The 25,094-nt window shown below is 46.6% G+C and overlaps 1 protein-coding gene and 1 long non-coding RNA gene across 2 annotated transcripts; one reads left to right on the top strand and one right to left on the bottom strand.

Moving 5' to 3' along the window:
• The first annotated feature begins 13,195 nt into the window (after positions 1–13,195).
• Positions 13,196–24,872, top strand: LOC147839950 (uncharacterized). Its single transcript, XM_087290594.1, has 2 exons — positions 13,196–13,449; positions 17,356–24,872. Exon 2 carries the CDS (start codon positions 17,450–17,452, stop codon positions 17,768–17,770), a length of 321 nt encoding a protein of 106 aa, XP_087146720.1. The 5' UTR covers positions 13,196–13,449; positions 17,356–17,449; the 3' UTR covers positions 17,771–24,872.
• LOC147833099 (uncharacterized) lies at positions 13,212–15,380 on the bottom strand. The gene is made up of 2 exons (XR_015513415.1): positions 14,100–15,380; positions 13,212–14,060 (listed from the first exon to the last, which is right to left on the bottom strand). It is a non-coding gene; the product is annotated as an uncharacterized LOC147833099 (long non-coding RNA).
• Positions 24,873–25,094: the final 222 nt, after the last annotated feature.

Genomic DNA, 25,094 nt, shown 5'->3' with positions numbered 1-25,094 from the left:
ATAAGTAATTTATAAACACCCCAATATTCCATAAATAAATAATAATTGTCCATTTTACATTCATGGTTACTCTGGATGCACATGCTAAAAGTTTGCCCTTTAGAATTTGACCCCTGCCATGTTGATCTGGTATGCATTTAGAAGCATGTGTGGTTATTGATTTTACTTGTTTATTTTTGTTCATGTCTATAGTGGGTGCCTAACAAAATCATTCAGTGAAAGTGTAAATGGTAAATACTACTTCACACTGCTTTTTTTTTGAGCAGAACTGGACAAAATTGAACTGGTTTGTGGGAGTTTAGTGGGACTGTACAGTAGTTGTAAATATGCATGCAGCTGCCAAGTGATGAATATGGATATTCTGAGGCATCTTATTGATGAGTACGCACATTTTAGACCTCTCAGTCAGTGTAGATCAGAGCAGTAGGGGCTTCTTCAGAGGAACAGGTGCTCCTGGGGTGAGTCTGATAGGAAAGCTGATCGAGCTTCTGCCACCTATGGAGCTTGAAGAGCTCGATAAAATCTTTCTAACCTTGCTTTACAGCAACAGGCACAGGATCCTTCACTCTCTGTTCTCACTTTTCAACTAGTTTTAGACTTGACTTGGATTCATTTCAACAAATAAATCTGACTTAAAAGCTATAGTTTGCCTTTAGCTTATATTTGCCAATTCAAGGTTTCTTGTGCTTACTACAATTTTCTATTACGCTTGTGGGTTGTTGACTTAATGTTGCAATTTCACTGTCAGTCATGACAAAAAAAGATAACGGTTTAAAAAAGCAGTTCGCACTTAGCTGATGATTGATAATAAAGCTTGTTTGGCATGCTGTCCTGGGAGAGAGCCCTGAGCTTATGAGATCTTTGAGCCCTGGGCTCCCTCCCATTTGCAGGGCAAGAGGGGAATTTGAGCTCAGGTACATCTCAGTGAACTCCCTCCGGCTTATTTCTGGCTAATGGCAGATATAAGATGGCTAAGGAAAGATGTACACTTGCTAAGAGCTTGGCTATGCTATCAATTTTGTATGTTCAATTTACTTAGATTGTGTGTTTTTGGACTGTGGGAGGAAACCGGAGAACCAGGGGAAAATCCATGCAAGCACGTGGAGAACGAGCAAACGTCACACAGAAAAGCCAACTGGTTTAGTTCTTTGTGTGAGGCAACAGTGCTAATCACTGGCCGCCATGTCACCCTCCTGGAAACGAGGGGAAGTAGGCGTAGGTAGGGGTTGATTCTTTAAGACGAAGGTACTGAGATAAGAAAACTATGGCTTATGCACTCTCAGAAATAAAGGTATGCAAGCTGTTACTGGAGTGGTACTTTTTCAAAAGGTTCAAATTTGTACCTAAAAGGTCCATATTAACACCTTAAGTGTACATATCAATTCCTAAAAAGTACAAAAGTGTTTTCTTAAAATTTGTAGGTACTAATATATACTTTTGAGGTGCCAATATGGATCACTCAAGTACAAATGTATACCTTTTAAAAAGTTACCACCCCAGTGACAGCTCTCATACCTTTATTTCTGAGAGTGTAGTGAGTTAGGAATCATCTGCTTGGTGAATCAATCATGATGAGGGACCAGCTGTGAACAATTTTAAGCATGTGATTCTCTCGAAATTACTTTATAAATAAACGTCACTAAATGGTTAAACATTTCTTTGTTTTAGTTTAATCACTTGTTATTAAATCGATCCTATATTGTCTCAAGAATAGCTCAATAAATTAACCCCTTGTAAATTATAAGTAAGATTTATTCATAAATACACATGTCTGTAATTCTATGGAAACTTTTTGTTGAATTACTTAAAAGATCCCATTCAAAATCATTTAACTAAAGCCCCATGTGAAGCCTATTATGGGAATGTTAAGTTTTTGTCTCAGAATTTTTCACATATTTAATATTTTTTTGTAACCACTTCAAAAATGTTTGGTTTTGTTGTCCTTTGTTGTGACACCCCTATTTACTGAAAATGTCCAAATCTGACAAGTCATGGAGGAAAAAAAGTATTCATAATTTTAAATATATTAAAGAGCACCATGAATATGTGTCCAATAATGAAGATAAATCGCTGTCACACTATTTGTACATCGAGTTGTTATTCTTAAATTTGTGATGTAGCACAATATGATGAATTAATAATAAATTTCAGCAAAAAATATTGAAAAAAAAAAAAAAAAACTGTGAAAGTTTTTTAAAAATCCCAGAGATGAGTTGCGGCTGGAAGGGCATCCGCTGCGTAAAAACTTGCCGGATAAGTTGGCGGTTCACTCCGCTGTGGCGACCCCGGATTAATAAAGGGACTAAGCCGACAAGAAAATAAATGAATGAATGAGCTTTTCTAAAATGTAGTGACTCTTTGCATTTTCTCAAACATCAGACTTCAAATCACTCAAATATTATTTTTTTTAAATCTTAAAAATTGTTTTGCAAAAAAAATAAAAAAATCTTTTTTTTACTGCCCTGATGTAAGGCATAGTCAGTAGTGCAAATAGTACTGAAAAAAATTAAATAACTTAATTAAAAGTACCATTACTTGTGTAAAATGTAGTGCAAGTATAGTAAAAGTGTCTGTTGTTAATAGTTCTAAGTATGAGTAAAAAGTAGACCTTTCAAAGTACTCAAGAGTAGTGAGCATTACGTTGTAAAAAGCTAGTGCCTTTACATGTCATTTGTGGATGTGTGTAATCATAACATTCTGTTTTGCATTTATTTATTGCTCAGCAGACACACAGCATCATAAGACATTAATATTAGATAGTGACGTCAGGTGACCAAAATTCAATGTCTAGCCAGCGTCCAAGGGCAAGATTATTTTGATGTCAAATAACGATGTCAAATGATGTTGATATTTGGATGATTTTAGGTTATGTTAGAAAGTGACCAAAATCCAACGTCGAGCCAACATCCTAAACCAACATCATATTGACGTCAAATGCTGATATTTATTTGTCACATATGGTAACATCCACACAACATCAAGCTGTAACATCATAATAAGTTGATATTTGGTTGATTTTAGGGTTGACATTGAACATTCTGATGTCAACCTGATTTTCATTACTAAACAAAATGCAATGCCCCAAAATGTTATGGTACAATGTCAATCTGAGGTCGTGTTGACGTCTTGTGTCTGCTAGGTTTTTAAGGCCATTTTGGTCATCTTACAGTAAACATCCGCCATCTCATCAGTCACATGCATCTAAACAGTCTCAGAGTCAATGTCTGTAAAGATTTGCACATCTTCCTGGACACTTTTAACGCTTCCAAACAGTTTGCTGCAATTATCAATCGCCCATGTTTTGAGGTTGGGAATCAGACGCGAATGACAGGATTGATTTTTCTAATACCCACTGACAAGAAAAAATAAAGTAGTGACTTTATTAGTGAAAAATAGTGAAGTAAAAGTACCAATACAGCACTAAAAAATTTACTCAAGGGAAAGCTTAAAAAGTACACTTTTTTAAAACTATTTAGTAATTTACAATTTCTGAGCAAAACTACTCAGTTACAATAGTTTGTAATTTGTTACTTTATAATACCGGGCATAGTAAATTTTAAAAGTAAATTGTGACAAAGACAGATAACACAGTACAAGTCTTAATTACTTTTGAAAATATGTTTTTTATACACTGTATGACATGACTGGCAATGTTTACAGTCGAAGTCTCTGCTACATTGGTTGCTTTATCTGTAAATGAGGTGTGAACATTTAAAAAGGTAGTGAGAGATTCTTTCCTGCCTTCATGTGGAAGAAATAGAAATGCTCCCCATCATTTTGCAGCTTCCCACACAGCAGAGGATGTGACAAGATCTTTTGTCCTCACATTAAATTCCTGCCGCTGTGTGATAGAGCGACAGAGTGTTTGTATAGTCTATATCTTTGTTCCTCTGCAGCGTATAATGGCTTGTACAGTATCGTCAAGTATTCTGTCATGTCTGCAGTGTCCAGCTCTTATTGATTGGCCACTATTACCACAGGCACCAAAGGAACAAGATCAATGCACAGTCACAAAGACTTGGCAAGATTTCACAAAGCAACACACTTTTGATCTCCTTTGAAGTATTATTATAGTATTTTGCTTCTGGTTTTAACCCCAGAGAGGCCGTGTACACACTGCAGCTAAATTAGGTTGTCAGTACAACTTTTTAGTGCTTAATCCTGTTCTGTACACACACAGTTCGGTCATTTACTTTAGTGACAACAATAGTATTTGACGGTTGAATTAACTTCTGAAATGTGCATGTAATGACAACAACTTTTACAAAAATAGGCAAACAAGGAAAAAAAGGAATGCTTTGGTTCATTTTTTTGTTGTCAGATCTTTTTTATATTTACATAAATAAGAAAACAAATAAGAAAAAGTCAGTAATATACCTACAGTAAACCTCAAAGTTTTATATGGGAATAACTGACTTAAAAACTCAATGTTTTGTATGGAAATAATTCAATTAAAGTAATCTTTATTTCTGTAGGGATTTTACAATAAAGATTGTGTGAAAGCAGCTTAAAATGAGTCAGTGTTCAGTTTTTAGAGTAAAAGTTCAGTTTAGTTCATTTCATTGTGGTTTAATTTTCACTGCTGAAAGTCCAAACACTGAAGAGAAAATCTATTGATGCACAGCTCCACAAGTCACAAACCAAGCAAGCCAGTGGTGAGAAACTTTACCAATTGAAGAAAGTAAAGGAAAAAAAAACCTTGAGAGAAACCAGGCTCAGTTGTTCATGACCATTTCTCCTCTGGACAACCGTCTTCTGCAGTCTAGGTGACGGAGGCTAGAGAACGATGAACGTCCATCTTAGGCCCCGTTTACACTAGTGCGTTTTAGTTTTAAAACGGCGTTGTAGAATGAAAACGATCCGCGTCCACACTCGCGTTTTACCCAGCGTTTCTGAACTGCTCTCCGTCCACACCAAAACGCTGAAAACGCACATCACGTGACCACACAGACACACTCGGGCAAGCGCTCCAGCATTTCTACCCAGATGAGAGCTCTGCTTGTCGGACTGCTCATCACGCATCTCCCGCTGGATCTAATCTCACTATATTTGCTGAACGTGATATTTCATTCATGTTGTTGTCTTTATCTAACGACATAGGCCAATTCCCTGACTTTGGTCATTGGAATCTATTAAGTTAGCTACTTGTTCCCCTTCGGGGGGAACTTCAGCACTATAAGTGGATTTGATTTGTAAAATCCACGCATTGGGAGGATTCGGATCAGAAGCCGCTTGTCTGGAGAGTTTTGAACGGGCCAATGAATGAAATTAATTGGCAGCGTAAGCTTGCGCAGGTGTGCGACATCTGCAATTATCTCAGCATATAAGCACACCTGAAGCCAGCAGACGCCATCCTTTTCGCTTCAGATCCTTTCTGAGTGAGTCAATGAGGGTTCCTCTTGCTGATCAGCACTTCAGAGCGAACGAGTGTGTCTCCCGGTCCAGAGTGGGTCTTCGCGGTGGCAGACGGTCGAGCTGGGTTACTCCCTTGCCTGCGGTTCTTTGGGTCCGGTCCTCCAGAGCGGTGCGTATAGTTGCAACTTTCCTAAAAGAGCAACACAGTCGTGCAGCACGTCCTTTTCAGGATGGCGCTCCGACTGTGCGTTTCTGGATGCGGGGGTTTCCTGGCTCCGGATGATGGACACGATCACTGCATTGCATGTTTGGGGGTCCAGCATGTTAATGCGGTGCTCGCGGGCGGTTCATGTCGTCATTGCGATGCCATGACCGTTGCACAGCTAAGATCGCGGCTAACTTTCGTAAGAGAGCGAGCCAACCCAGTTGCCTCCTGTTCTAAAAAAGCAGCGGGCGCTCGGGCAGATCTGAGGGTTTCAGCGGGAGATAATCCGCCGCCCACGGGCTCGCGGACCTCTCGCTCCTCACGGCGCTCCATCCAAGCTTCGGGTGGTGAGAGTGATCCGTCTAACCAGATGGTAGCTCTCAGACTCGCTGACACCGGAGATCAGATGTCCTCCGCGGCATCGGAGGGTGGGCTTTCACTGTCCGACGAAGATCCGGACCCGCTCGCCCCCTCCGGGCAGGTGAGCGCTGTCAAATCGGATCCTGAAGCGGACATGTTAGCCGTGCTTTCCCGGGCTGCTTCGGCCGTGGGGTTGGAGATGGTTTATCCCCCAGCTCCGCGGCCGGACCGACTAGATGGGTGCTACGTAGAGGACCAGAAGGCGAAGCCTTCGAAGCCTCTCGTCCCCTTCTTCCCGGAAGTGCACAGTAGGCTCACGCAGTCTTGGAGGGCACCTTTCTCTGCCCGTGCTGCGAGTGCCTCCGCCCTCACCGCCCTTGACGGCGGAGCTGCCAGGGGGTATGAGGCGATCCCGTCAGTGGAGCGCGCTATCGCGGTCAATCTTTGTCCGCGCGGCGCCTCTACGTGGCGGGGTTTGCCCCGCCTCCCGTCCAAAGCCTGTAGGTTGTCTGCCTCCCTCGGAGCCAGAGCTTATAAGGCTGCGGGCCAGGCTGCTTCTGCTTTGCACGCGATGGCCACCTACCAGCGCTACCAAGCGCAGGCGCTGGCCGAGCTGCACGAGGGCGGGTCCAACCCAAGCTTATTACATGAGCTGCGCACCGCGACCGACTATGCTCTTCGGACTACTAAGTCCGCCGCGTGTGCGCTGGGGAGGACGATGTCCACACTTGTGGTTCAGGAACGCCACCTCTGGCTAAACCTGGCCGATATGCGCGACATTGACAAAGTTCGCTTTCTTGACTCGCCCATATCCCAGGCTGGCCTGTTCGGCGACACCGTCGGTGAATTCACCCAGGAATTCAAGGCGGTGAAAGAGCAGTCGGATGCGATGGGCAATGTCATCTATCGGCGTGGCCGTAAGCCCGCTCCGCCCGCCGAGCCATCCACCTCCGCTGTTCCTCGCCGAGGGCGCCCGCCAACGAGTGCTGCCCCGCCCCCGCCTGCGCCTCCGGCCAAGCGGGCGCGGCGTTCACCTCGAAAGCAGGCAGCCCCTCCTGCCCAGGGCGCCGTTAAGTCCGGTAAACGGACCGCGAAGCGTCCCTGAGACAGGCCATCCGGAGAAGAGGAAACTTGCTCTTTCCCCGCTGGAGGGCGGGGCCCCGATAACAACGGTACTTTTCAGTGCCACCAAAACATCAATAAAAGAGCACTTTTTCCCTTTCCCGGATGTGACTGCACGAGTTCTGCCAGTCCGGGACGCGCTGCCTTCCGGCTCGCAGACTCTACGTGCTTCGCCAGTGGCTCACGAGCGCTGGGGGGACGGTCTCCCTTCCCTCAGCCCTCCAGCCCCCTCTCCGGAGTCAGGGTGTGGAGCCAGAGCGAATCGCTCTCCTCCAGCTCTTCCGCGGGACCCTCGTGCTTCCCGGATCAGCACACCCACTCCGCGCTGCCCCACCGCTGGTACGTCAGCGATTGTAGCGATGACTCCATTAGCGAGGGCTCTGCCTGCCTGGTTAGCGCGGGCCAGCCCCTCGCGGTGGCTCATACGCACAATCAGACTCGGTTACGCGATTCAGTTCGCGAAACGGCCCCCCAAGTTTACGGGCGTGTATTTCTCCAGGGTCAACCCCCTGTCCGCCCCTGTCTTGCGAGAGGAGATTGCTGCCCTCCTGGCGAAGGGTGCAATCGAGCCGGTTCCTCCAGCCGAGATGGAGAGTGGGTTTTGCAGCCCATACTTCATCGTACCCAAAAAGAGCGGTGGGTCACGGCCAATCCTAGATCTGCGCGTTTTGAACCGCTGTCTGCACAGGCTGCCGTTCAGAATGCTCACGCAGAGGCGCATTCTCCAATGCGTTCGTCCTCGGGATTGGTTTGCAGCCATAGACCTGAAGGACGCGTATTTCCATGTCTCCATTCTTCCACGCCACCGCCAATTTCTGCGGTTTGCGTTCGAGGGTCGAGCGTGGCAGTACAAGGTCCTCCCCTTCGGGCTCTCTCTGTCTCCGCGGGTCTTCACCAAACTCGCGGAGGGTGCCCTAGCGCCCCTTCGGCTCGCGGGCATTCGCATACTCAATTATCTCGACGACTGGCTGATTTTAGCCCACTCGCGGGAGCAATTGATTGTGCACAGGGACAAGGTGCTTCGGCATCTCCGCCTACTGGGGCTTCAGGTCAACCGAGAAAAGAGCAAACTCGCCCCCGTGCAGAGGATTTCTTTTCTCGGGATGGAGCTGGACTCGATCACCATGGTAGCGCACCTCTCCGAGGAACGCGCTCGCCTGTTGCTGAACTGTCTGAGGGAGCTCGACAGCAAACTAGTGGTCCCACTGAAGTTCTTTCAGAGGCTCCTGGGGCATATGGCATCCGCAGCCGCCGTCACGCCGCTCGGGTTGCTCCATATGAGACCACTTCAGCACTGGCTTCACGATCGGGTCCCCAGACGCGCATGGCACGCGGGCACACACCGGGTCTCAGTTACTGCGCTGTGTCGCCGCGCCCTCAGCCCTTGGAACGACCCCTCGTTCCTACAGGCCGGTGTGCCTCTAGGACAGGCGTCCAGCCATGTTGTTGTTTCAACAGACGCTTCCAACACGGGTTGGGGGGCCGTGTGTCGCGGGCATGCGGCTGCGGGCCTCTGGAAGGGTGCCCAGCTGCATTGGCATATCAATCGCCTAGAGCTGTTGGCAGTGTTCCTCGCTCTCCACCGCTTTTTACCGGTGCTGGGGTGTCAACACGTGCTGGTCAGGACGGACAGTATGGCGGCGGCGGCGTATATCAACCGCATGGGGGGTATGCGCTCTCGCCGCATGTCTCAGCTCGCCCGCCGTCTGCTCCTCTGGAGTCATCCGCGGCTGAAATCGCTGCGCGCCATTCACGTCCCAGGCACGCTCAATCGTGCAGCCGATGTGCTCTCACGACAGCTGTTACGTCCTGGAGAATGGAGACTCCACCCCGAGTCTGTTCAGCTGATATGGGCGCGATTCGGGGAGGCCCAGATCGATCTGTTTGCTTCCCCCGAGAACGCTCACTGCCAGTTGTTTTTTTCCCTGACCGAGGGCTCTCTCGGCACGGATGCACTGGCCCACAGCTGGCCTCGGGGCATGCGCAAGTATGCGTTTCCCCCAGTGAGCCTGCTCGCGCAGTTTCTGTGCAAGGTCAGGGAGGACGAGGAACAGGTTCTGCTAGTTGCGCCCCTTTGGCCCAACCGGACCTGGATATCAGAGCTCTCACTCCTCGCGACGGCCCTCCCCTGGCGGATCCCTTTGAGAGAGGACCTACTCTCTCAGGGACAGGGCACCATCTGGCACCCTCGCCCCGATCTTTGGAACCTCCACGTGTGGTCCCTAGACGCGAGGAAGACTTAGGTAACCTACCGACTGCGGTGGTTAATACCATCTCTCAGGCTAGAGCCCCCTCCACGAGGCGCGCCTACGCCCTGAAGTGGAGTCTATTCACTGAATGGTGCGTCTCTCGCAGAGAAGACCCCCGAAATTGCCAGATTAGTGTTGTGCTCTCTTTCCTTCAAGAGAAGTTGGACAGCAGGCTGTCGCCCTCCACTCTCAAGGTTTACGTGGCCGCCATCTCCGCTTATCATAGCGCGGTAGCTGGCGGCACCGTGGGAAAGCATAACCTGGTCATCCAGTTCCTTAGGGGTGCTAGGCGAATTAATCCATCTCGCCCCCCTCTCATGCCCTCTTGGGATCTCGCCCTCGTTCTCACGAGTCTGCGATCCGATCCCTTTGAGCCACTCGAATCAGTATCTCTAAGATTTCTGTCCCTGAAGACAGCTCTGCTGGTTGCGTTGGCCTCCATCAAGAGGGTCGGGGACCTGGAGGCATTTTCGGTCAGTGACTCGTGCCTGGAATTCGGGCCGGATTACTCTCACGTCATCCTGAGACCCCGCCCCGGTTATGTGCCCAAGGTTCCTACCACCCCCTTTAGAGATCAGGTAGTGAACCTGCAAGCGCTGCCCCCGGAGGAGGCAGACCCAGCCCTTTCTTTACTTTGTCCAGTTCGCGCTCTGCGCATTTATGTGGACCGTACTCAGAATTTTAGATCATCTGAGCAGCTCTTTGTCTGTTATGGCGGTCGGCAGCAGGGAAGTGCCGTATCAAAACAAAGATTATCCCACTGGATTGTGGATGCCATTTCACTCGCTTATTCGAGTCGAGGTCAGCCGTGTCCCCCGGGAGTTCGTGCACACTCCACTCGGAGCGTTGCATCCTCTTGGGCGCGTGCACGCGGCGCCTCTCTAACAGACATCTGTAGAGCTGCGGGCTGGGCGACACCCAACACATTTGCAAGGTTTTACAATCTGCGAGTGGAGCCGGTTTCCTCAAGGGTATTAGGTAACCCTTTGGTGATTGAGGAGACAACTCGGTAGGGTGTTGAAACACGCTTGCTGCGCCATTCTCCCTAACACGGAGGTACGTGCGCCTTTTTTATCTGTCAGTAAAGTTCCCCGTCAGGTGAGCCCTGCAGATTCCTCCGTGGCCCCCAGCATTGACTCAGCGGAGGAGTCACTTGCTGGCCCACTACGTTGTAGGTCTGCCCACTGGTCAGCCCGCGTTTTGGGTATAGGTGCCTGCTATGCGTGATCCCCACTAGGCGATCCCATATGCTTATTCCGCCACGGTTAAGTCCCCCCCCTGGGCGGACCCGTGTCTTCCCTCTCCGCTAACCACTCTTTTGCTATGCGTACTCCCCCTTTTTAGGGCTAGTCCATATGTAAATTCTGCCATCTATCCTCCCCTTGGGTTACGGATGGCCTCCGCAGCGTCCTCCCTATCGGGATTGCACGCTTCCCAACGTACTGTCGTATTTCCTAGAATTATCTAGATGCTCACGACTTCCCAAAAAATATATCTAAATCCGTAAAACTTCTGTTGAAGTAGGATAAATTAGGGCCAGGGACACGTTGGAGGACCGCGCCCCCCATGATGTGGGTGCGTCACGCTTGCTTGACTATCTCCTCATCGGGGGTGTTGGTAAGGTGCAGTCATTATGGCGCTTTCAATGGGCTCCCAATGCGTGGATTTTACAAATCAAATCCACTTATAGTGCTGAAGTTCCCCCCGAAGGGGAACGTTCGAGGTTACTAAAGTAACCCTTCGTTCCCCGAGGAGGGGAACGGAAGCACTATACTCCGTCGCCATAATGACTGTCCCTTAGCTGTTTGAAAGTCTCTTCAGCTTAAAAGGATGGCGTCTGCTGGCTTCAGGTGTGCTTATATGCTGAGATAATTGCAGATGTCGCACACCTGCGCAAGCTTACGCTGCCAATTAATTTCATTCATTGGCCCGTTCAATACTCTCCAGACAAGCGGCTTCTGATCCGAATCCTCCCAATGCGTGGATTTTACAAATCAAATCCACTTATAGTGCTTCCGTTCCCCTCCTCGGGGAACGAAGGGTTACTTTAGTAACCTCGAACGTTCACGGGTAACATGTTTTGGTTAAGCGCAAAGATAAGTTAATGATTAATCCAGGTACATTGACCGATCGCTTGCCTTTATTTTCTACAATGTATAAACTTATTGTATGTTATACTTTTATAATTATCGATTATTAAAACTGATAATTAGCAAAAGAGAGGGTGCGTTTCGTATTTTCACTGAAATTGAAAGGAGGCAGTTGTGATCGGCTCCGTTTTGTTATAAATATCCACACAGTGAAGATGACGCTCATATATGCAGCACGGCGCCTCAACATTTCTGCTGTCTGTTAAGTTGCTAATATTAAAAAGAAAATAGGCAGTTCCTTAAATCATGTTTACATTTTATTGTTGAGAAAGTGAAACAACGTAGCCAAGGTGATGTGAATGAAGTTATAAAGTACACTGTTCCCTTTGAAGATTTACCCGTGTCCTCGGTATGTTTTCCATATCAAACTGAGAAGGGGGAGACTGCAGCCTTGATCAAACTTGTTAAAAGTCTGAACTTACAAGAAGAGGATGCGAGACTGAACTGTGTGTGGGCTACTTAATATTGAGGAAAAGCCCCAATCAGATAGGCGAACGTTTGCAGCCCCGCCTCCGTTTTCAGATGTCTCCGTCTTTCCCCATCCACACTGAGACGGAGCAGCAGCGTTTTAGAATGAAAACGGCCTCTCCAGCGTTTTCAAAAAGCTCCGTTTTCGGCGCTCGAGAACTCCGGCGTAGTGTGGACGGATGGCGTAACCGTAGCAAAACTTTTTCAAACTAAAACGCACTAGTGTAAACGGGGCCTTAGAAAATCTGCAGGTGTGAGTAGGTCACTGGCGGGTGTTCAAGCTGACCCACAGGATCAATGAGGAATCAGGAATCAGTCTAGTGCTCTCCACTCCTCCAAGACTGCCACAGCATCTGCTCTGGATACGGCCTGGTCCAGGACTATGGATACCTCTAGAATTCCTCTATAGTTGGCATCAAATAAGTGAGTAATTAAGCTCAAAATAAAATTAATATTTGTCATTAAAATTAAGTGGACTTGACAACAGTACAAAACAAACAAACTTCTAAACAAAGTAAACGTGATGCCTCTGATAATAGTAATTTAGGTAAAATCATTGACTATATGTCCAACTATTTGGTTACTTTAATATAAAAAGGTAATGTAACATATTGTAACCTGCATTCTGGAGATAAACATTCCATTTAACATTCCAGAAAACAATCTGGGTGAATCGCCAGGACAATAAAATCACTTGGTGACGAAAAGTCTGGCTTGGTAATCCCTTGGTGACATGTTAACAAGTCTGGGAGACTTCACAGAACCACTCTCTGCCTACTTCAAGAGAACGTGACAGATAAGATAAGAAAAGGAAAAAAAACTCTTTAGCCAACATTCTGCTCACAGACAAGACATTCCTCAAAATTAAACAAAGACATTTATAACCCAAATCTCTTGTTTAATTTCATTTAACTTTTGTAATGTGTACAATACCTGATATAGACTATACACATTCACGCTTGCAGGCCTTTTTAAAAGCATCAAGGATGTAAGGATATGGGAACTATGTGATGTACTTGTAGAGTGTTTGGTGTCAATAGAATGCCCTCGACATTTTATAACACATGATGCATAGATCGAGACCATAACTCGCATTGTTTTATTCTTTAAAGCCCTGTATTAAATGCCTGTCCGCATGCTTTAGGCGAGCGCTCAAATTTGCATACGCGCAGCCCAGAGACAAAGGAAGGTTCGCGCGCAAACTTTCCCCTGAAATCATTGGTCAGAATGCTGTACGGGTTGTCACGTGACCCGCAGGTATAAGCACACTTTCCCCCAAACATCTGGGCAGAAAGAGAACGTCCCAAAAAGAAGAACATCATTGACGGTGGCCTTCGGGCCACACGTGGCTTCCTAAGCCGCATGGACTTTTTCCCGCCACGTTTTCTTTATTTTCCGGCAAAGTAAATTCAGTTTAAAGTTTGCGATCGTGTTCGTCCGAACTGCATTACAAACTCCACGCATCAAAGGACATCAAGAGTAGTTTTCATCACGACGGAAGAGAGACGCATAAAAGAGACCTCCAGACATGAAAAACCAGGTGATTTTAGTTATGCGATTAAGCTGTGCCCCTTTTTATCAAAAAGGTGTTTTTTTATATAACCTTGGTGGTCCTTAATGGTGCGTGTGGAACTGAAAGTTTTGTCACTCTTTAATCTGAAATCTATATTTTCTAGCTTTACTATTTCTCTTTGCTGTTACACGTTCTATAGACCCGATATCTCCACATGGTTTACCTTTGTTTTGTGTTTAATGTATGTTTGTGCGTTTGTTTGTTCGTTACGTCTGACTAGTCAATAAATTCCATTATAATCAAATGAATTGTATTGTTTGCCTCACGAGAAAATGTCACTGAAATACAGATTCCCCTGCCTAGTTATTATAAGTTGTTTAAAACTTTTGAATGATTAATCTACTTCACAAGAAGTAGCAATTAAATTCCCTTCTTCTAAATGAATAGATTACAGTGTCCGCTCGGAAGAGCGGCGGCTCTGCTTGTGTTCGTTTGGTCAAATTGACAATAAATTGATCCGGAATATTAATGATTAATAATAATTCGTTATTGTTGATAATTAATATTCATAATCTGGGAATCCGCTCGGTCGCGCGAGCATGATCATTTACAATCATATGTTTGTTTGACCAAACTGACTGAAGCTTAAGCCGGAATATTAATAATTAAGAATAAACCGTTATTGTTGATTATTAATATTCATAAAATGAGCTAATTTCATGTTACATATATTGGTGGAGGATGCGGGCAGTTTTCCAAACATTTTCTGTGAAACAAACTTTTCAATTCATGGTGATTTATTAAGCGCGCTATAGAAGAAAAAAAAAGGACCGCGAGAAGCATTTCCTTTTCTTAGAAACTGGGAGGACGAAAATCCTCCTCTAGCCCTTCTGTTCACTAAACACAGCAGAGAGCTGCCCGTGTAGAGTGTAACAATTTAAACTGCAGTTCATATATATTTTGAATCGATTTTGCTGAGACGCACGTTCTGCAAATCATTTAAATATATTAGTGTGCCTGTCGGAGGAAAAGACACCTCTCTCAGCGCTTGTAAGACAGTTTGGAAACCCCAAACCTGTCCGTTTAAAAGGCCTTTATAGCTAGAAAACCTCTAGAATATTTTCTCCCGTGGTTTCAAACTGTTAGATTAGCTGCCTAACGTTTAACCTCTTTGCTTCGCCGCCGTGCGAAATTAATTTCAGAACTGCTGGACGGTTCTAAATTAATGTATTTCGGGAGCTGCAAGCTTGCCTGTTAACCGCTTTCTGACGAAAGGAATTCTCAGAACCATAAGCGTGTTTTTAAATGGTACCAAAATCTGATATGGATGTGAATTCCCATATTTCAGTTATGTTCGTCCGGACCAAATCTGTGTACAAACGTGCACCGCCTCGAGAGACGTCTCGCATTTTATGTTTGTTTGTCTAATTGTAATGGTCGAATATTATTATCAATGTTACGGCAACATGATATATAATGACCGCTTGTGCGAATCTTAGTGGTTCGCGCTTTGCCTTTGTGAAGTCAGCCGCATACCAAGTTATGAATGAGAACTCCTCCCATTCATAAATCGGCTCTTCGAGCGCTCATTGACTCCTCGTCCACGTAACTCGTGCGCGCGCACGCATGCGTGAATGACGTAGTCACCACCCCAAAGCATAAGATCCGCCTTTCAGGAGGCAGAGTTGGTGACGCGGTTTACTTCACAGGGCAAAACCACTCGCTAGCTTCTAACGACTAGCCTTAAAGTAAACTAACCCTTCGCGTCTTAATATTACCAAACTGTTAGCACAAGGCTAACCGGATGCGAAGCGTAAAGCGTAACAACTTACTAGCGGCTAACGCCAGCTAATGCTTAAGCAAACCAACCCTTCACATTTTGTGACATTAACAAACTTTAGCACAAGGCTAACCGAATGTGAAGTGCAACTCGGAAACATCTCCCCCTGTCTCCTCCTGCTCTTCTCACATCAGTTCCGCCCACCATTGTGTCTCAAGTGGTCTGAAATGGTCAAACAGTTTGGAGTTAATTTGTTTTAATTTCGATTAAGCATTTTATTTTCCCTGTTATTTTATCCAAACAATAGTTTAGTTACCTAAGTATAGATTATTGGTCTGTTTTTATTTCTTTTGGTATTATGAATTATTTTGTTACTTTCAATTTTTTTTATTAATTTTCTGCCTTCTGTCTTTTTCATTTTAATACCGTTGTCCAGTTTATTTTGTTATTACTTGATTTTTAATCAAGTTCCCAATAATCTATTCTAAACTTAGGTCATGTTTAATTTTGATTTTGTTGGTTTTGCTATTTGGGGAGTAGCCTTTAATCTCTCTATTATTATCATTAATAGGCATAATTTTTCTTCCCTTTTGATTTTTTTTTTTCTCCATCTTTTCCTCATGCCTTATTTATTCCCTCACCTCTTAGGTTATAGGGAAAGTATAACTATATTAGGGCAAGTATTAGTCTGAAGCTAAATTCAGAGCTATCAATCTATAGATCCCACATCTGATAAAAACATGTTGGGCTAACCCATTAATGTTTGTAGATGCCCCTGAATACTAAGGCACTCTTTCTACATTTTCTAAGCCGTCTTGTACTGCTTTTACCTATAGGGGATTATTATGATTATTCTTTTAGATTCTTTTATGCCGATTTAATTTTCCTTTAGCCTCCCTCCATCACAGGGTGATAACCTTCTCTATCCATCAGATACTACAGCATACTAAGATTCCTACTCCAACTGGCTCGCCCAGAATAGTAGATCCATAGTACTGCCCGTATCCGGACCCGAGTCCTCTGTGCTTGTGTGGTTAAGCGTACAGGTTATTCAGGTTGCAGATCAAAAGATTGGGTTCATCTGTCTGACATAACTGACCCCTGCTGAAGGAGGCGTTAGATACCTTGGCGTTTTGTCTCTCCGGCTTGTGTGGATCACAGTGGCATCAGCAATCGTACTCCAAGAAGCACCGTCCGTGTCAACTGGCATACGATCAATCTTGGTTAATTACCCTGTCATGATTCCACACACGTGCCCGCCTGAGTGAGATTGGCCGACTCATTCTACAGGCCTAGTGCGGCACCGGAATCATCAGGCAAAACCCAATTTTGAATCATGCCAGGCGGTCAGTGACTTTCTTGAGTGCTACGTATTGTGCTAAAAGCGTACGCTGTGTGAGTTCACAACCGAGTTACATTATAGGCAAGTGATCTGATAGCGACTGCAGTAGGAGTTGGGGAAAGTCTAGCCAGATAGCACGCTCTTGCGACCTTCATCTGATTGCCTTTCACTCACCACCAAGTGTAAATAGCATGTAAAACCTAGTCTAAACTTAGCCCACTACAGGACTATAAAACGAACATTTTAGACATGCCCATAGGTTTTGCTATTCTCTCTCTCTCTCTCTCTCTCCCTCGTTTCTCATCCTTGTCTGTCTTTCAGTTTTATTTTTATTCATATTTACTGATATCCATATTAGTATTTTCTTTCATTTTTCTTTCCCTGTACACTCGTTCATCCGAGCGAGGTGCCTTTTTGTCTAACTTATCGTTAGTATTATTAATTTTTGTTCTTGGGTTACTGTTATTTTTATTTACTTAATTATTTTTAGTTACTTTGACCTGCTCAGAGACCACGCCATTGAGAACCACCAGGGTGATTTAAATAATTGATTGATAATTTGCACAGCCTGGCGCATGACTAAAAGCCTTGAGGCCAGTACGTAGATATCAACTGTTATCTAGCCACCCAAATTCGACATCTGAATTGTCCGGCCCCCAGTGGATCCGTAGAAGGACCAACGTCTAGCCGGCACATACCCCCTAGCTGACAACCCTGTCAGACTAATAATATAGCACAATGCTAACCTCCACTCGATTTGGCCATGTGGGTCTCTCTCTCTCTCCCTTGTGATCTCTGTCTCACCCAACAGACCAGCATGTCAAGTGCGCCCAGCCCGCTGCTCACTGGGACCAACTGGAGGCCTGGTTAAGTGCTTAACCCACAACCTCCTGCCCAACGACGCCATGGAGCTGCAGCGGCCAAGCAGAGAACAGCTGGACGTCTGCATTAATCCGCTGAGGGCGAACGACCTAGCCCGGAGCCATGACAGCCAAGCCCAGACTCAACTCTCCAGGGCCCTGACACACCTCACCCTTGCACCGGCCAGACCCATAGGAAAGGGTCTCAACCAGCTGGAGCATCGAGCCCAGGACGCCTGCAAGACGACGAGGGAAAAGGACGCCGAACTTCTGGAGCAAATGGACGGACTACACGCGCCCCGATGGAGCTACAAGCGGACAACGCACACAAGGAGCGACGAGAGGAGAAAGCCAAAGATGAACTGAGTGTAAAGCTACAAGCTGAAACACTATTGTAAAGAGCAGAACTAAAGACAGTGAAGCTCGGGTCAAAGCCTCTAAAGTCAACGGCTGAGGGCCCGAGCAAAATTCCAACACAGAACCCAACAAAGAGACTTTTAAGCATGAACCTACCAGAGTTCACCCAGAACTGTCACATTTCTACAACCCATGTGACTACCTGACTGGGGAAGTGCCACAGTCAGCCCACAAGCCAAGACTGGATAGACCAGCAGAGGGGGGTGAATCCAACTCATACTACCCCGCCAGCCAGCATTCCAGCAACGCCCGTCAGCAACACAGGGCCAGGACTCCCTTCAAAGAGGTCCCCCATGACAGACACCATCTGTCAGCCAAATACTTGAACCAGCTGGCCAGGGAAATGCCAACTTTCACCCCAAACCCTGCTGGAGGCGACGACATGCACCCCTAAATCTAAGACATTGACTTTTACACTTTTACACAGAGGCCAAGTGCCACTCTCTGTGACAAACTGTATCTGCTAAGAATTACTTCGAGCCGTGAGGCAAGAAGTTTCCTGAATCAACAGCGCCGTGCCATCAAAGCAGATTACAAGCCGATGCAAGAGCTCTTACTAGAGTGTTTTACCTGACCCCGTGTCAGAGTAAGGACTGATTGTCGCCATGGGTCTCAGAACAGCCACGAGACCTCACAAGCATTCTGCAGTCGACTACACCAACCCTACTTCAAGACAGGAAATGAGCCACGGACGGAGGAGGAGTTCACCTTCCAGATCCTCTCTCTCCCAAAAACCTGCTTTCTGTGGTGAGTCCGCACACGGGCAATGCCCTGCCCCCACGCCCTGGCCACCCAACAGCGGCAGAGTTTAGCTCATAAAATCTGTTCAAAACAAAGACTGCTTTGAAAGACTGTCAAGCACCTACAAGCTACCCTGTCTCAGAGTCTCATCCGGAGCTGACTTTAAAAGGCACGCTACTGTTTCCCAGCCGCAAGACTTCCAACAGTGAGTTAAAGCCTTTCTCCGCCAGCAGAGGACAGCACCGCCAGGAAGGCGCATGTCCCAACACCAGACAGGATGCTCAGAGACACACTGGGACAAGCCACTCACCACAAGCAGCCCAAAAGGAGCCTAACAACAACCAAGGAATGACCAACCTGCAGTAGCTAGGAGCTCGAGCAACCAGCATCCAGCTAGTTACACGCCAGAGAAAGCCAAAGGTGAAAACCTGACACCAAACAACGGCACAGTGGCGCCATGAGCAGCAGAACTGCTAAAAAGCTTGAAGGGGCCCTACAGGAAGTCAAGCCAGACTCCTTATGACTAGAGGGGGGGTCCAAAACCATTTACCCCCCTGAACACCTGCTTTCTGCTCCATCCCCGCAGAGTACTGCAAGTCCAACACAAGCTAAAGACTGTGCATCTAACTGCAGCATCACGCTTCCCCCAAGAAGCAGCCAGTGCCACCATGCTTGAAACCTCAGGTACCAGGAAACACTGGTCTGGTTGTCTGCTTACCTCCCGAGCCACAGCTCACCAACCAGCCACACCTGCGTACAAACAACTGCTCAGGCCCCTGCACTTCAACTCTTGGGGAACCTGAACAAAATGGTGTGGCAACAACGCGCTACTTGGCTGTAACCGTGGAGATGAAAGAAAGATGAAGAACGCGCGTCAGCATGGAAGCAGACCTCACAATAATGTCATCTTTCCTGTTTGAGTAACTTAAAGCAAGAGCTCAGAGACTAAAACGAACACTTAAATGCCAACCAGGCAGGCTGATGGTGCAAATCATAGCCAAACTGAGGTTCAACTCACATACATCGCTCCCATTCAAGTAACTACTGTCCCCATGACTGCAGTGCACCCCGTGTACCCGTCGCCAATGGGCACATACCTGCTGCTGAATGGTAAAGATCTGCTGGATATGTTTGAACCTCTTTCGAACTTTGAACCCCTTTAAAATCTGGGCCCTAGTGCGAGAACTCGCTCACAGCCGTCAGGTCAACCCCAACAGACAGTCAGGTCACCGAGGTCGTGGGAAACTGCTGGAACCCGCGAGAACCCAAACTCAACAACATAGACGGGGTCAAGGTCGCTACTCTGCAGCCTTCAAACCAGCTAGCAACCCCAACGCTTGCTGCCCCAGGCCTCAAAGGGCTTAATGTTGAATAACCGGACTGTGAATGACACTGTACTTGCACTGTGAGTAGAAAACCCAGCAGCCATCAGCCTCGCACTGTGCGACACTCCGCTGAACACACCCCCAGACCTGTGTTCAACTAACAAGCATACACACTACTGTCCAAATGCTGAACTCTCACACATGACAACTGCCAACAGCATTTGCACATTGAACTTGAATCGGAACGGCGGATGGTTGACCCATCCTGTCCTAACTCTCACGGCCCCGCCGCACGATGGTCACATCAGAGCTAATAGCCTGATACATCTTCAGGCATATATATAGACACCTTTAACGACCGGTGATAGGCACCCACACTTCTCACAGCCAACCACGATGGCTGTCACCCTCAAGAAGCCCCACTCAGGCCAGACCATGCCAGAGGCCTGCTCTGTCATCAGCAAACAAGACTCTGTGGTGCCAGCCTATACAAACAGGTGCTCTATATGGCTCTCCATACGAAAGGCCGAACTCTAAACCATACATTGGGTTTTCTTCCAACCAACAACAGAAGGGGCATAAAACTGGGCCTCAACCTGGAAGCCATACCCTAAATTGAACTGTCCTCATGAACAGTATATGTCTTGTGTAATAGCTGCATGGCAACTGACATAAAAATCCCCAAAGACTACCTACTGGGACGATTGGTCAGCTACGAGTCCCATGACTTTGAACTCTTGGGCCAATTAGTGGCCTCACCCTACATGCAACGACACCAGAGGGGAGCTTAGAAAACACAGACTATACTGTTCCATTCCAGCTCGCCACACTCACGTCTGTCTTACCAGTAAACAAAGAACCGGTAGGCAGAAGTGAGCTCACAGAGGACTAACTCCTCACCGTGTGCCAAGCCACTCGTCACCCCATCACTAACATGGATGAAGACAGGGCACTTTCCTCAACAGAACAGACATGCTGAGGCCACGCAGGATGAGGCCAACCGACAAACGTCAGCACATCCTGTATAACTACCACGGTGCCCTCACTAAAGACTCTTTAGACTGCAAGTCCCACTGACCTTCACATGGAAATATCCAACTCCATGCTGGAAAAAGGACATCGGGCTACGCAACAAAACCTGCTGCACCCATCTGGCCCGTCCTCAAGCCCAGGGTCGAAGGGTGCCTGACCATAGAAAGCTAAATCAGCAAATGCCATTGTCACAACGGCCAACGACACCACTGGAATAGGAAGTGCCCAGAATTCAAGGACCAACCATCTCCTCAACGCTTGATGTGGTCCCCGCCTTCTGGACGATACCTGTACATCCAAATGACCAGCATAAGCTAGCTTTCACCTTGAACAACAGACACTAAACGATCATGAGTTGCCCCGTCGGCTAGGCCAACTCACCAGCCGAAAGCAACACCCTCCTGAACAAAGCATATGCCGATGCTTATGTTAGAGGCAACCTCATCTACGTTGATGACACCCTTAATGAATGTACCACCGTGTCTGGCCACTCAAAGGAGATAGTCCATGGCCTACAACAGTTGACTGGCTAGCGCAAAGACTACCGCCTAGCAAGGTCTCCGAACTGAGCAGCTCCCTAAGTGGGTGCAACTACTCCAGACACATCATTAAGAACTGTTCAAAGACTTCTCGACCCGTGACCACCCTGTCAAAAAGGGCTGTCCTTCTGTTTGATGGAAGGTCAACAGCTGGCCACGATTGAAGTGAGACAACGTCTAAGCATATGCAAGTAAGACACTCCTTGCGCCAGAAGGCAAATACTAAGACTGTGTAACAACATCGCTCTGCACGGTGGGTGCCATTTCAACAGCTATTCTCCAACTTCTTTGGAGCACAGAAGCCATCATAGACACCTGCCACCAACATGTCATGTTACTGAACAGTCAGCGCATCCGGGATGGCATAAAGACTAAGGCCAGTACGGCCATGCGGCCGATGGCCCCCTAGGGCCACTGTATTGACACTTGTTACACCTCTGCCAACCTGTCATTCAAGTACTCCCAAGTACTGGGATGAGAATGCGTGCCAAGGTATGCCCACAACCTGTGTCGATGGATGCTCCCACAACCACCGCAGTATGCAGAAATGGCAGCCACCATTGTAACCCTTCAAAGCACAGCAGCCCATGACATCAGAGTGCACTTAGCTGCAGACTCCAACTTGCTAGACTCTGTTTCACGTTCCACCTCCCAGGGGGGAAACAAAAGGCTTCAGAACTGCCCACCACAAGCCCGTGAAACGTCAACACTTTTTCTTCTTCCCAAGTAGGCGACCACAACACTGACCACCACATCATGGTCGTCTACAGAAGAAGATAAGAACAGTTCAAACTTTCAGGCACTGACAAGGACCTGAATGACTGGACCGATGCCCTTACCAAGAAGGTGCATCACACGGTGGACCATGGTCACCACCCAACCAAAACCCCGAGATCTGGCAGCTGTAACCAGCAGCCAACAACCCTGCCTAGCCTAGCTGCCACATCCAATCTCACCAGCCCGACAAATGTCGCAAACGACATTGCGACCACGTAGGCATCTGACTCCTCACGTCAGACCAGTTTTATTTTTTTACTTTTACTTTGTCTCGTTTTGTTAGTTTTCCACCACTCACCCCACCTACCACCCGATCCTTCTGTCTGACCTCAGCTTCAACACAGATGTCACTCAACACCTCCTACATCTTAAAAAAAAAAAACTGGTGCATGTGAATCCTTTTTGGGTTGTCCCTGAAGACCCCACGACACCACAGTTCGTGCTGCCTCAGAGCCAGAGGGGGGTAATGCTAATGTACTGACCCTGCACACAGCAAAACATGCCCAGGGCGCTGATTCACCGAGCACCACAGCAACAGAGAAACCATCCTCTCATGATCAGACACCCAGATGGATCGGGCGGGACACTTCCATGGGCTCACAAGGAGCAACAATTTTTTTTTTTTGTGTTTTTCTCTCCTTCGCTTTCTCTTCCCCTTGAACTCATATGCCAGTACACCAAATGGGTAGAGTGTCTCTCAGCACCGACGACACAGCCCAGACCATGGCATATCTTCTGATGATGTAAACAACTTGGACAGAGGCACCCACCCTGCACTACCAACATCACACAGGAAGGGCAAAGACTCCTGGTTGTATACGCTCAGCTGCATAGCAGCCAACCGTCAAACCTACGTATCACAACCAGAGTAACAAACACTGGGCCACAAGCCAGGAAAGGGGGTAGAGACCCTGCAGCCGGCGTCACAGTAGAATGCCCAGCCAAGCACAGTCATCACAGACACCACCTACTCTCTCCCCTGTTCCCTCTCTCTCTCTCGCTCTCTCTCTTCCTTTCCTACACAGGATACAGCCACGATCCTGTACCTCAGTCTCACCAGAAGACCACTGCAACCTCACAACTATACTCCTCTATCACTCATCTCTGGAAAACTGCGGAACAACTACCACTCCGTGCCTCCCGACAACAGGGAAGCACACATTAACAAGGGCCTCGCCATTCAATAAGATGCAAGCACCAGTGAACAAGTGCACCGCCATACTCCCACGAGCCTTTCAGCGGAAAGCTGGGAAAGGAAAGGAACGCCAAGGAGCTGCATCCACGTTGATCGAAATGAAACTCCGTCCAGCTGACTCAGGAACGGACATCGAGGGGCCCTCACTTCCTGCCCAACCAACAAGTTAAGTTAGATCCCAACCAACCGGGTTTTCTCCGAACCACGTTGTTTGGGAAGAGGGGGACTGTAACATATTGTAACCTGCATTCTGGAGATAAACATTCCATTTAACATTCCAGAAAACAATCTGGGTGAATCGCCAGGACAATAAAATCACTTGGTGACGAAAAGTCTGGCTTGGTAATCCCTTGGTGACATGTTAACAAGTCTGGGAGACTTCACAGAACCACTCTCTGCCTACTTCAAGAGAACGTGACAGATAAGATAAGAAAAGGAAAAAAAACTCTTTAGCCAACATTCTGCTCACAGACAAGACATTCCTCAAAATTAAACAAAGACATTTATAACCCAAATCTCTTGTTTAATTTCATTTAACTTTTGTAATGTGTACAATACCTGATATAGACTATACACATTCACGCTTGCAGGCCTTTTTAAAAGCATCAAGGATGTAAGGATATGGGAACTATGTGATGTACTTGTAGAGTGTTTGGTGTCAATAGAATGCCCTCGACATTTTATAACACATGATGCATAGATCGAGACCATAACTCGCATTGTTTTATTCTTTAAAGCCCTGTATTAAATGCCTGTCCGCATGCTTTAGGCGAGCGCTCAAATTTGCATACGCGCAGCCCAGAGACAAAGGAAGGTTCGCGCGCAAACTTTCCCCTGAAATCATTGGTCAGAATGCTGTACGGGTTGTCACGTGACCCGCAGGTATAAGCACACTTTCCCCCAAACATCTGGGCAGAAAGAGAACGTCCCAAAAAGAAGAACATCATTGACGGTGGCCTTCGGGCCACACGTGGCTTCCTAAGCCGCATGGACTTTTTCCCGCCACGTTTTCTTTATTTTCCGGCAAAGTAAATTCAGTTTAAAGTTTGCGATCGTGTTCGTCCGAACTGCATTACAAACTCCACGCATCAAAGGACATCAAGAGTAGTTTTCATCACGACGGAAGAGAGACGCATAAAAGAGACCTCCAGACATGAAAAACCAGGTGATTTTAGTTATGCGATTAAGCTGTGCCCCTTTTTATCAAAAAGGTGTTTTTTTATATAACCTTGGTGGTCCTTAATGGTGCGTGTGGAACTGAAAGTTTTGTCACTCTTTAATCTGAAATCTATATTTTCTAGCTTTACTATTTCTCTTTGCTGTTACACGTTCTATAGACCCGATATCTCCACATGGTTTACCTTTGTTTTGTGTTTAATGTATGTTTGTGCGTTTGTTTGTTCGTTACGTCTGACTAGTCAATAAATTCCATTATAATCAAATGAATTGTATTGTTTGCCTCACGAGAAAATGTCACTGAAATACAGATTCCCCTGCCTAGTTATTATAAGTTGTTTAAAACTTTTGAATGATTAATCTACTTCACAAGAAGTAGCAATTAAATTCCCTTCTTCTAAATGAATAGATTACAGTGTCCGCTCGGAAGAGCGGCGGCTCTGCTTGTGTTCGTTTGGTCAAATTGACAATAAATTGATCCGGAATAT

The sequence above is a fragment of the Danio rerio genome, chromosome 17 (genome assembly GCF_052040795.2).
Source record: "Danio rerio strain M-AB ecotype USA chromosome 17, GRCz13ab, whole genome shotgun sequence".
NCBI lineage: Eukaryota > Metazoa > Chordata > Actinopteri > Cypriniformes > Danionidae > Danio > Danio rerio.
The sequence above is the reverse complement of the archived record's forward strand: the minus strand, read 5'-3'. Positions and strand labels throughout refer to the sequence as shown.

Bases quoted from the DNA above. Each gene is read 5' to 3' on its own strand.
- LOC147839950 (XM_087290594.1), top strand. From the start codon at position 17,450: ATGGAGCTGCAGCGGCCAAGCAGAGAACAGCTGGACGTCTGCATTAAT.